The sequence below is a fragment of the Puma concolor genome, chromosome D4 (genome assembly GCF_028749965.1).
Source record: "Puma concolor isolate L17-30 chromosome D4, mPumCon1.1.hap2, whole genome shotgun sequence".
Taxonomy (NCBI): Eukaryota; Metazoa; Chordata; class Mammalia; order Carnivora; family Felidae; genus Puma; species Puma concolor.
This window is the reverse complement of record NC_141679.1, coordinates 45,816,340-45,829,628: the sequence shown is the minus strand read 5'-3', so window position 1 is coordinate 45,829,628 and position 13,289 is coordinate 45,816,340. Positions and strand designations below refer to the sequence as shown.

General features: G+C 42.2%; 1 protein-coding gene across 8 annotated transcripts in view; it reads right to left on the bottom strand.

Moving 5' to 3' along the window:
• FOCAD (focadhesin) overlaps positions 1-13,289 on the bottom strand; it is a 317,812-nt gene that overhangs the window by 227,245 nt on the left and 77,278 nt on the right. For all 8 annotated transcript variants that reach the window (XM_086685396.1, XM_086685393.1, XM_086685394.1 and 5 more), the window contains 2 exons: positions 8,649-8,853; positions 3,446-3,652 (listed from right to left, as the gene is read on the bottom strand). In XM_086685396.1, the coding sequence (XP_086541522.1) occupies positions 3,446-3,652; positions 8,649-8,853 (412 nt within the window). The remainder of the gene's footprint in view (positions 1-3,445; positions 3,653-8,648; positions 8,854-13,289) is intronic.

The following is a 13,289-nucleotide window of genomic DNA, read 5'->3' as shown; positions in this document are numbered from 1 at the left end:
TATATATGACAAACCCACATCTCACATCATACTCAATGGTGAAAGTTAAAAGCTTTCCCTTTAAGACCAGGAACAAGACAAGGATGCCCACTCTCACCCCATTATTCAACGTAGTATGGGAAATCCTAGCCACAGCAATGAGGCAAGCAAAAGAGATAAAAGACATCCAAATTAGAAAGAAAACTGTCACATTTGCCGATGACATATACTACATACAGAAAACCCCAAAGCCTCCACTGAAAAACTATTAAAATAAATGAATTCAGTAAAGTTGTGGGATACAAAAATCAACATACAGAAATCTGTTGCATTTCTATACACTAATACTAAACTATCAGAAAGAGAAATTAAGAAAACAATCCCATATACAACTGTTATCAAAAAAGAAAAAAATACACAGGAATAAATTTAACCAAGGAAGTAAAAGACCTGTACTCTGACAACAATAAGGGACTAATGAAAGAAACTGAAAAGGACGCAAATAAATGGAAAGATATTCATTCCATGTTCATGGGCTAGAAGAATTATTGTTACAACGTTCATACTTCCCAGAACAATCTAAAGATTCAAAACAATCCCTATCAAAATACCAATAGAATTTTTCACCAAACTAGAACAAGTAATCCTAAAATTTGTGTGGAACCACAGAAGGACCTCAAACAGCCAAGGAAATGTCGCAAAAGAACAACAAAGCTGGAGGTATCACACTCCCAGGTTCCAAATTATACTGCAAGTTTACAGTAATCAAAACAGTATGGTACTTACACAAAAACAGACACACAGATCAATGGAACAGAACAGGGAGCCTGGAAATAAACCGACACTCCTATGGATGATTAATCTTCGACAAAAAAGGCAAGAATATACAATGGGGAAAGGACAGTCTCTCAAATAAATGGTGCTGGGAAAAACTACACAGCTACCCGCAAAAGAATGAAACTGGACCACTGTCTTACACCATACACTAAAAAACTAAAAATGGATTCAAGCCTTACTATAACACTTAAAATGATAAAATTCCTGGAAGAAAACATAGGCAGTAAGCAATCAGAAGTTGGTCTTAGCAGTATTGTTTTGGGTGTTTCCTGAGGCAAGGACAACAAAAGCAAAAAACAAGCCGATGAGACTGCATCAAAATAAAAAGCCTTTGCACAGCAAAGGAAAGGAAATCATTGACAAAATGAAAAAGCAATCTACGGGACGGGAGATCATTCGCTAATGATCTGATGAGGGGTTAACATCCAAAATGTGAGAAGAACTGTGTTTTTACATATTTTCTATATCTTACCTAGAAATATTATGTGTCATAAACAGCAGATGTTATATATCTAATAGGTATGGTTATATATATTTATACATCTAAATAGGGCTTTGATCTATAATGATTATCCTGTTATATACAACATACAGTAGAGATAACAGATTTTATGTAATAGAGATAAAATATTGATCTTTATAAAACAGAGATATTCTATTACTATAGAATATATACCACATATTACTATTACACATATCAACATATATTATAGAACACAAACACATCGTTGACAAATTGACAAATTTGCCTTCCTTGGCTCCCACTTCCTTCTAAAATCTACATCCCCTTTCTGTTTCCTACCTATCACTTACTCCTTTATTCTAATTTGGTTCCATCACTCCAAACTGCTTCCTCTAATGCAAACAATAAACTTCTACTCACTGCATCCTAACAGTACTTTCCATACCTTATTTTAAATACTCTCAGCATGACAATGTTGGCCATTCACCTTTTCGAAATAGGAGCTATTCCTTCCCTTGATTTTCAGGTCCTCAGTCTCTTCTGTTTAACATGTAATCCTTCTAGCCATCCGCTCTCCCCATTTTCAGTACACTCTAGCCCCTGGAGTTCCATGAAAACCCACGCAATGCAATCCCATGGCTAAAACTCCCACCCCGAAGTAGATGTCTACAAAGCTACACCTTTCGCTTAAAAGCTTCTATCCTGAATTTCAAAACCACATACCCAACTATCTATGATTCATATATACCTCACACCAAGTCTCCCCAAAACCAAGATTTGTCATCTTCCCTCCAACATCTGCTGCCATCCCCCCAAGTGAATGGTGCCATCCAGATGCCCAGAAGAGAAAGCTGAGACTCTTGTCAAGGAACTTCTCCTTTGCCATCTAATCAGTCACAAAGCCCTACTGACTTCATCTCCCACATCTCTCTTTTCCTACTCTCTTGCTCTCCATCTTCTACTCTTTCCTACTCTCTTCTCCTAATCAGCCCCTTGCTATGGACAGAAACGTTGCCCCACCACACAAATAAACATGCTGAAGTCCTAACTACCAATGTGACTACGTTTGGAGTGCAGAATTAAAGTTAAATGAGGTCATAAGGGTGGGGCCCTCATCCAGTAAGAATAGTGTTCTTTTAACAAGAAGGAATGGCTCACTCTTGCTCTCTCCCCACCCTGTGAGAACGCAGCAAGGAGGCAGCTATCTACACGCCAGGAAGAGATTCCTCACCAGAATCCAGTCAGCCAGCACCCTGGCCTGGGACTTCCTGGTCTCCAGAAGCGTGAACAACGAATTTGTGTCGTTCAAGCCACCCATCCCGTGGTAGTTTGTTACAGCCACTCCAACGGTCTAAGACGTGGCTCCTCACTGCCTGCCCCAGTAGTGTTGCCCTGCTCTAAAAACCTCCTCCACTGTCCCACCACAATGATCTTCCACACCCAAAAACAGGAGGGCACCTCCATGCAGAAAGGTTGCAATAACACGCCTCGCTTAGAAGATAAAGTGTAAATTCATTCGTGTGGCACAGAAGACCTTTCGTGGTAGGCCCAGCCTCCTCCCCTACATCTTGATCGGTCAACAGTACCTTGTTGACACCTTGTTTTCTGAAAAGGTCACGCCTGCCCAGCTTGCTCATGTTTCTGTGTTTGGGCACATGCTGTTCCACAGCTGGAATGCCTCCCCAACACCTGGTTTGTATCAGGCAAACCCCTCTTCAGACTTCCTCAAATCTGAACTCAAGGCCCTGCTTCCCTTAATTTGTACTCCCACTGCACTTTCCAGATCCTCCCAGAAAAGCATTTAATTTACTGTCCTCCAATTATTTGCGTTATTTTTTTGCACGTTTGTAAGTCTCTTGGGGTCACAGACTGTACCTTCTCTTGTATGTATTCTACAGGGTCGAGCATATAATAGGTGCTCAGTACTTGTGTTGTATGTGAATAAATGAAAAACAAAATGCTACAGGGGTAGACCCTTACCTGGTGCTCCAAATTTAGTGACTCGTTTTTATAACAGATGACAGCAGTAGCACATTAATAGTATGATCTAATGGTATTTGATCAAAACACCTTTGATAGGCAATGAAGTAAAAGAATACACTCACCCTGCTTTGAAAGGCCCACTTAAGGGACAACAGGGATATTAAAATTTCGTACTATCCTTACCTCCTTCAGAAGTTCAACGCTGTGTTCTAAAAGGTGAATTAACGAGGAGCATTCCCCAGTTATCTTTAAGCTGACTTCACAGACACACAAGAGCTGAAGGGTCAGCTGGCTAAGCTGAATTTTCCAGAAAATGGGATGACGCAGAAGGCTTAAATATACTTCTTCAATAAACGTCATCACTTCTGTTGTCTGGACCAAATCTTTTACCTGTTTAAAAAACAAATTAATTGTATGATATTAAAACAATATACAAAACCAAAGGGTAATTGTAAACTACACAGGAAGCTTTAACAATATTCTTCTCCAAATGTATGAAGACTTCCAAGAAATGAAGAAATGTACAATACTCAAAGAGGATTAAACCATGGATCAACTCCGCCTTTTTCTGTCACTAGCCAAAATACAATTTGCTACTGTTTTCATTGCTGCTGGCTGGTCCAACTTCTTTTCTTTTCTTTTCCTAACTTCTCTGAGTGCAGATTTTTTTTTTTTTTTTAAAGACAAATTACATGACACTGCCAACATGTTGAAGGAAATTAATTAAAGCTGGTTTTGAGTTCTCCAAATGAACTCTCCTTTCTACAATTCCAACATAGTTGCCTGGAAGAAATGGGTTGGCATGTTAGTCTATGTACTACTAAGCCCTTCACCTGGAGGTTATTTGCTCAGACCACCTTAACTGAGGGCATCATTTCCACACTTGGCAGATGCAATGGAAGACCATGTTCAAAGGGTAGGATGTCTACTCAACAGGCTAATGTATTAGATAGGAAGGACTTGGGTGCTCTTGAAAATCCCAATTCAGTTCAAACCCAGCTGTTCCGATCAAAATTCTGGAGTTGGTATTAAGGATATGGTCCTACTCACAGACACATTGGCATTTCCCAGAGATTCCAAACAATGAACCATCTGCTTCAATCCGAAGCCTCATGTCTGTTAAATTCATCAAGAGGAAAGCCTACAGCTGACCAGCTGTACCTTTCACCAGTTGTTACCACCATAATAACCCAAAATGACTTTAAGTTATACCAAGAGAAAAATCAATGGCTAGCAAACAAAAAAGATATTAAAAGATCAAGGGAGATAGAAAATACTAAGTTATAAAAAATAAATGTGAACAGTCCAACAGCTAAATTATTTTGCTCTTTTGCAAATATACAATGAGAAAGGAAAAAGGCCACCAAGAAAATGGATTTAAAACAAAGCCTCAAGTTTATTGGACAATGTATTTCCTTGAGTGTATTTTTTTGTGCATACTTGAAATTTTCCATAATAAAAAAATCGGGGGACAACCTCAGCAAGTTAGCATCAAAGGCTCTCTAACCTGTAATATCACCAAAATTTGTAACAATATTTATGAAGTAATGTTCTTTCTTGATGTAGCAATAGGTCATGTACGATAGACAACATGTGTGATGACAAAGTCAACAGCGATGTTTAAGGCAGGTAAATCCAAAAAAAAAAAGACAATTCCACAAATACAACATGGAAGAAATATTGGTGTAAAAAGAAAACAGGATTTCCTTGACTATGATTTCAGCCATCAGTGGCATGGCTTTCTCTAAAATAATTTTTTTTTAAATTAATGAGATCCTACTCAAGTGCATAGTATGGGTCACACCACAAGTACAGGAGTATATTCAGCTCTAAAAAGAACATTTCATAGTGATACATTCTGAGCCGTGATAAGCTAAAGAATTCCTGGCAACGGACAGGGAAAAGTCTGGAAACATTGGCAAAGAAAGTGATGAAGGAAAGAAAGGAGGGGAGGATGGAAAGGAAGAAAGGGAAAGAAAAGAGAAATAGACAACATAAAACAGGATGTAGATGGGCTCTTTTTAAAGCCTACTTTGTTCTGTTCTACGAAGAAGGGAGACTAACGGGTAAAATCTTAGGAAAATGCAGGTCAATTAGAAGTACTTGAAGAAAAAGGTTGCCTTGCAAAATCGCATGCTTCTGATCACTAAAATATTTCATTAGTCATGGGATGGTTATCTCAGAGAACTGAAGAAACACCTGGGAAAACGCCTCAGTGGGAAAACGCATGACATCGCCACTAAGATCCCTCCAGATGTGGAGATTCTTCATATTCTAAGAAAGCCGATTTGTAACATGATTAAATGTATTTATGTCGCTAGCTCCATTAGTTCAAAATGATGTATCCCTTTTTTGTTCACCTGTCGTGACTATTAAACAAGCCACAGACTGCCAGAAATGTTCCACAGAGCTCACTGCTAGAAGTTATTTAGGCTTGTCAATAATCGGTTTGTAAGGATGAATGCAAACATTCAAAGAACCGCGAACAGTTTCAGGCAAGCATGCGGTGGCAAAGTGCGCCCCGGTTCAAGATGTTCTGCCTACACACTGCTTTATTGCCCACACAAAACAAAAGCTTTGGAAAAAGCCACAGGAGAATTCGTTTTAATTAACGTTTCTCTGCCTTGATTACAGCAAAGCCTATTTATGAGTCGCAAAGGAAAGATTCACTCGAGTCACTCTTTGGGAGCACAAACTTAAAACCGGTCATCTGTGACCTCAAGTGATCGCTCTGAAAAATATTCACAGATTCCCTCCATCAGCTAAGCAACATGGGGCTCAGAGTCTAGGCAAAAGACAAACCTCGATGATAACATGGGATGGCCTGATAAATTAACTCACAACACTAATATCTCAACACACGGGCAACTGGTATTTTTTTTTTTTTTTTTTTTTGATCTGTGGTTATAGGGGCGCCTGGGTGGCTCAGTCAGTTAAGCATCTGGCTTAGCATCTCATTTCTTCAGCTCAGGTCATGATTTCATGGTTGTGAGATCAAGCCCCACATCTCACTCTTCACTGAGTGTGGAGCCTGCTGAAGATTCTCCCTTTCTCGGGGCGCCTGGGTGGCTGAGGAAGTTCAGCATCCGACTTTGGGCCAGGTCATGATCTCACGGGTCACAAGTTCGAGCTCCCTGTCAGGCTCTGTGCTGACAGCGCAGAGCCTGGAGCCTGCTTCGGATTCTGGGTCTCCCTCTGTCACTGGTCCTCTGCTCATGCTCTGCCTTTCTCTCGAAAATAAAAATAAACATTAACCAAAAAGGTTTTTTTAATGTTTTTTTTTTTTTCAAGATCCTCTCTTCCTCTCCCTCTGCCCCTCTCCCGCTCCTGCTTGCTCGCTCTCAAAAAAAGAAAAAAATTAAAAATTTTTAAGAATTAAAAAATTTTTCCAATCTGCAGTTACAGAGACATTAGCTCATATTTCTCCCTTGAACTTCCTAGGCATTGGATCCATACCTGTTAAAAAAAAAAAATTAAGGGGCGCCTGGGTGGCGCAGTCGGTTAAGCGTCCGACTTCAGCCAGGTCACGATCTCGCAGTCCGTGAGTTCGAGCCCCGCGTCAGGCTCTGGGCTGATGGCTCGGAGCCTGGAGCCTGTTTCCGATTCTGTGTCTCCCTCTCTCTCTGCCCCTCCCCCGTTCATGCTCTGTCTCTCTCTGTCCCCCAAAAAATAAATAAACGTTGAAAAAAAAAAAATTAAAAAAAAAAAAATTAAAAAAAAAAATGTCTAACTTTTTTCTATTCAGTTTTTGAGAGATGGAGAGAGACAGAGCATGAGTGGGGGAGGGGCAGAGAGAGAGGGAGACACAGAATCCGAAGCAGGCTCCAGGCTCCGAGCTGTCAGCTCAGAACCTGACGCGGGGCTCGAACTTATGAACTGAGACATCATGACCTGAGCTGAAGTCAGACGCCTAACCGACTGAGCCACCCAGGCGCCCCTAGACATCTTTTATCCATCTACTTCGAAATAAGAGAATATATATACTTGTCTTAACTCCCTTACTAGACTGTGGGCTTCTCATGAGCAGAGCAAGAAGCATCAGGGTCACCGCGTATGTCGTAGGGAGATGCGTGGAAACTGGAATCTAGCCAGCACTCAGCTGGTCAAGCCCTGCATCCTCAAGGCTGTATCTTCCCCAAGACAAACTTTTTTCTAACTTGTACAGAGGTCTTTTTTTTTTCCTTGTAACTTTTTTAGTGTCTAGCACAAGGAGAAACTCAACTCAAAACTCTCTTCCCCTGGGAAGTCTTTCTTCAACAAAAAGTGTTCATTCTTACTAATCCTAAAATGGATTATGTTGATTTATATCTTTTTTTTACTTGATTTTATTTATTTTAATGTTTGTTTATTTTTGAGGGGGGGGGAGGGGTGCAGTATGAGCACGGAAGGGGCAGAGAGAGAGGAAAACACAGAATCCGAAGCAGGCTCCAGGCTCTGAGCTATAGCACAGAGCCCAACACGGGGCTTGAACTCATGAACCATGAGATTGTGACCTGAGCCGAAGTCAGATACTTAACGGTATGAGGTACCCAGGAGCCCCTAAACTTTATTTTTAATGCTTATTTTTGAGAGAGAGACAGAAAGAGAGAGAGAGAGAGAGAGAGAGAGAGAGAGAGAGAGAGAGAGAAAGAGAGAGAGTGAAAGAGAGTGAAAGAGAGAGAGTGAAAGAGAGTGAGAGAGTGAGAGAGTGAAAGAGAGTGAGAGAGAGTGAAAGAGAGAGAGAGAGTGAAAGAGAGAGAGAGAGAGTGAAAGAGAGAGAGAGAGAGTGAAAGAGAGAGAGAGAGAGAGTGAAAGAGAGAGAGAGAGAGAGTGAAAGAGAGAGAGAGACAGAGTGAAAGAGAGAGAGAGTGAAAGAGAGAGAGAGAGTGAAAGAGAGAGAGAGAGTGAAAGAGAGAGAGAGAGAGTGAAAGAGAGAGAGAGAGTGAAAGAGAGAGAGAGAGTGAAAGAGAGAGAGAGAGAGAGAGTGAAAGAGAGAGAGAGAGAGAGAGTGAAAGAGAGAGAGAGAGAGAGAGAGAGTGAAAGAGAGAGAACATGCATGCACGTGAACAGGAGACAGGCAGAGAGAGGGGACAGCAGCGAGCCCGATGCAAAGCTTGAACTCACAAACTGCGAGGTCATGACCTGAGCTGAAGTTGGGCACTTAACCAACTGAGCCGCCCAGGCATCCCGATTTATATTTCTGTGAAGCTAGTTAACATGATATGTATTAATGTTAAATCTAGAGTTGGTCCCTTCATCATCTCCAAAAGCCTGCAAGCGTTTCTAGAGTGGAGCTTGTATTGAGTTTGCAGATCACATGGGTTCTTACTTCATGTATGTTGACAATGACCAACAACACTTGCTGATGCTGACATTGTGTAAGTAAAGGAGGACAAGAAGGCCTTACCTGCAGACATGGAACCATGTCACAGCACAGTTGAAGTATCTGTTGTTCCAATGTTGATGGCTGTTCTGTGTCACCAGGAACCCGGGGCTGAAGTAAGACTTTCAGCAGGGTTAGTCGGAGTTTAGCATATTCTTCTAACTGAGATGGTTCACAATACAGATACCACAGAAATGGTGCCATTATTTGGATGCATGAGACTTCTGACCTGCAAGCCATGTAATGCATCAGCCAGTCACCAAGTTAAACTAAGTACCAAGCCATAATCGTCAAACATCAATTTATAGTTCACGAAAAGCTACGATACCATCAAGTGTAACTTTTTCTCGTGATTCCACCATTGCACCGTGACCTACCTGGATCTGTGCCAAGCAGTTCTTCGTGTCACTTCATGACAACACCTAGAGACCATAAGCCTGATACCCAGCACTGAAAGAAGAAGAAGGAAGAAGAAGAAGGAAGGAGGAGGGAGGGGGGAGGAGGGAGGGGGGAGGAGGGAGGGGGGGAGGAGGGAGGGGGAGGAGGGAGGGGGGAGGAGGAGGGGGGGAGGAGGAGGGGAGGGGGGAGGAGGAGGGGGGAGGAGGAGGGGGGAGGAGGAGGGGGGAGGAGGAGGGGGGAGGAGGAGGGGGGAGGAGGAGGGAGGAGGAGGAGGGAGGAGGAGGAGGGAGGAGGAGGAAGGAGGAGGAGGAAGGAGGAGGAGGAAGGAGGAGGAGGAAGGAGGAGGAAGAAGAAGGAGGAAGAAGAAGGAGGAAGAAGAAGGAAGAAGAAGAAGGAAGAAGAAGAAGAAGGAAGAAGAAGAAGAAGGAAGAAGAAGAAGGAGAAAGAAGGAGAAAGAAGGAGAAGTGCCCCCACTTAAGAGAAAGTATTTAGCCCAATTTGCAAGCCCTCCATAATTTAGCCTCTGCTGGTCTTTCCAGCCTCATTTCTTGCCACCTCCACCCCCCCTCCACTTTCCACTGAGCCACACTAAGTGTCTTTCAGGTGTCAATCAAGTTATCTAAGCTTTCTTCTCATGTGCCGTTCCCTCTCACGTTCTCCTCTTTCTTCCTTCCGTGTTCCTTCTTCTGCTAATTCCTATCATTTTCCGGCTCTCTCCTTTCAAATGACTCCCAGAGTCACACCTAGCCAGGGCAGATCCCCATTTCGTGCTTCAACAGGACAAGGACTTCATTTGTCATTATTGACTTAGCATCTCTATCCCCTGGCAGACTGTAAGCCAAAGGACAGCATGGATTTCTGTTTACTGCTGTATCACCAATGACTACATACTAGGCCTCCAAAGCGATCACTAAATTAATCGATTCACTTACTCTAAGTCATACTTTTACAATCAGCAGGCATCCGATATCGTAATTGCATTTTCACGTTTCATATTACACATAAGGAATTATTACAGTAATTTGCCAAGTTCTGCCTCTTAGGCTCTTCCCACTCAAATGGGTGGCTCAATCAGCTAAGTGTCTGACTCTTGTTTCAGCTCAGGTCACGATTTCAGGGTCGTGGGATCGAGCTTCATAGTCAGGCTCCCAGCCGAACATGGAACCTGCTTAAGATTCTCTGTCCCTCGGGGTGCCTGGGTGGCTCAGTCGGTTGAGCGTCCAACTTCGACTCAGGTTATGGTCTCGCAGTTCACGAGTTCGAGCCCTGCATTGGGGTCTGCAAACAGCTCAGAGCCCAGAGCCTGCTTCGGAGTCTGTGTCCCCCCCCCCCCCCCCCCGCCCCCTCCCCCACTCATGCTCTGTCTCTGTTTCTCAAAAATAAATAAATGTTAAATAAATAAAAAGATGGTCTCTCCCTCTCCCACTTCCCTCTCCACTGCTCTCTCTCTCCCCTCTAAAATTTAAACAGAAAATGTTTACAAATGGAGCTAACTGTGCCTGTATCTACACACAAGTCTTTTCTATTTATGTTCAGAGGGAGAAGTAGTGGGAAAAAAACTTGGAATCAAAGTCAAAAACCTGAGGCTTTAGGCCCATCTCAATCTCTAACCAACCATCTGACCCTTCAGCAAGTCATGTGAAGGAATTTCTCATTCCTTCATCTTAGAAATTATACATAAGACTAGATAACCTTGAAGTATCCAGGCCTAAAGACTATGACACTGTTGACGATTTATCCAATTCTCAGTTCCATGAAGGTGAAGTCTTACCACACAGGCCTTCTATAAATGAAAGCAGAATTTAATTAGAAAATAATGCCCCGGGGTGCCTGGGTGGTTCAGTCAGTTAAGCGTCTGACTTCGGCTCAGGTCACGATCTCACAGTTGGTGGGTTTGAGCCCCACATTGGGCTCTGTGCTGACAGCTCGGAGCCTGGAGCCTGCTTCAGATTCTGTGTCTCCCTCCCTCTCTCTGCCCATCCCCCACTCATGCTCTGTCTCTCAAAAATAAATACCTGTAAAAAAATAAAAAATAAAATAATGCCCCACAAAAATCTAGCATGAAGATATAGTGTCATTTTAGGACATCTACATACTATTAAAAATGAACTCAGACAGTCAACAATTCCTAAGACAGAAAGAGCTAGAATACAAGCTGCCTTCACAACATTTTGCCTTCTTCCCATAGTTGTGAATCACTAGATTTTCTCAGTAAATTAATCACCAACATTCTTTCATTACCTTCCAAACAACAACTAAAGTTACTAAGCACTAAGTGACTAAGTTAACTTGCTCTAAAATTAAATCTCAGGAAACTAATAGACTGTTGAAAAATGCAACCAGAATTATCAATTTCCTCCTGCAAAGAAAAATCCCACAGTGTATAAGCAGAAAGGAGACAACTGAAATTATTCGTGGCAAATAAACTTAATTTAGAACTTCCTAAAGGCTCTAGATGGCATAATCTAAGATCTGAGAATTTAAAAAAATTTTTTTTTTTTAACGTTTTTATTTATTTTTGGGACAGAGAGAGACAGAGCATGAACGGGGGAGGGGCAGAGAGAGAGGGAGACACAGAATCGGAAACAGGCTCCAGGCTCTGAGCCGTCAGCCCAGAGCCCGACGTGGGGCTCGAACTCACAGACCGCGAGATCGTGACCTGGCTGAAGTCGGACGCTTAACCGACTGCGCCACCCAGGCGCCCCTAAGATCTGAGAATTTAAATGAAAAGAAGCTTATCAGTGAATAAACCAAAGTTAATTAATAATCTTTTTTTACCTTATGAATATCTGGACAAATTTCATTAAAATAACTATTTCCAAATCCCAATATAATACTCCTTTGAAATGAAAATAACCAAAAGGTAATTACATGTTGACTAAAGATTTAGAAATTTTTTTTTTTTTAAGTTTATTTATTTTGCGAGGGAGCACAAGTGGGTGAGGGGCAGGGAGAGAGATGGTATCAGTAATCCTGCCCACAGCCCAACGCAGGGCTCAATCTCACAAACCATGAGATTAAGACCTGGGCTGAAACCAAGAGTCTGAAACTTAACCAACTGAGCCACCCAGGCACCCTGGAGATGTATTCTTAAGGATTACCCTAAAACCAAGCTTAATAATAAACTTGGCACATCAGGAGTATCTTTTATAAAATATCCTAATCTATTTTTTTTTTTTAATTTTTTTTTTCAACGTTTTTATTTATTTTTGGGACAGAGAGAGACAGAGCATGAGCGGGGGAGGGGCAGAGAGAGAGGGAGACACAGAATCGGAAACGGGCTCCAGGCTCTGAGCCATCAGCCCAGAGCCTGATGCGGGGCTCAAACTCACAGACCGCGAGATCGTGACCTGGCTGAAGTCAGACGCTTAACCGACTGCGCCACCCAGGCGCCCCTATCCTAATCTATTTAATAACAGCAAGAAATTTCATTTTAAAAATGTGTTGATCATGAAAAGATACTCAACATCACTCATCATCAGGGAAATACAAATCAAAACCACAATCAGATACCACCTTGCACCTGTCACAATGGCTAACATCAACAACCCAGGCAACCACAGATGTTGGTGAGGATGCGGAGAAAGAGGATCTCTCTTGCATTGTTGGTGGGAATGCAAACTGGTGCAGCCACTCTGGAAAGCAGCATGGAGCCTCCTCAAGAAATGAAAAATAGAACTACCCTACAATCCAGCAATGGCAGTTATTAGGTATTTATCCAAAGGATACAAAAATATGGATTCAAAGGGGTACATGCACCCCAATGTTTATAGCAGCATTATCAACAATAACCAAATGAGATGATAATATAAGCCAGTACAGTATGGATGGAAGAAAGGGGGGTGGTTCTGAGGACCATTAGAATGCCCTGGTGAAGCTAAACTAACCTCCTGTGTAGCTGTATTACTTGATCCCAATTGGCAGGCTTCTTCCTTTTTGTTTTTTTTCTTTTTTCTTTTGTCTGTTTGTTTGTTTTTGAGAGAGAGAGAGATGGAGTGTGAGCCGGGGAGGGCAGAGAGAAAGGGAGACACAGACTCCGAAGCACCCAAGCTCCAAGCTGTCAGCACCGAGCCTGGTGTGGGGCTCGAATCCACGAACCATGAGATCATCACCTGAGCCGAAGTTGGATGCTTAACCAGCTAAGCCACCCAGGCGCCCCCAAACTGGTAGGTTTCTAATGGAGAAAGAACTCACTAGCCAATTTCCAGGGGGGAAAAAAATCTATCTTTTATATTCATTGTGTATAGTCATTTACCAAATACTTCT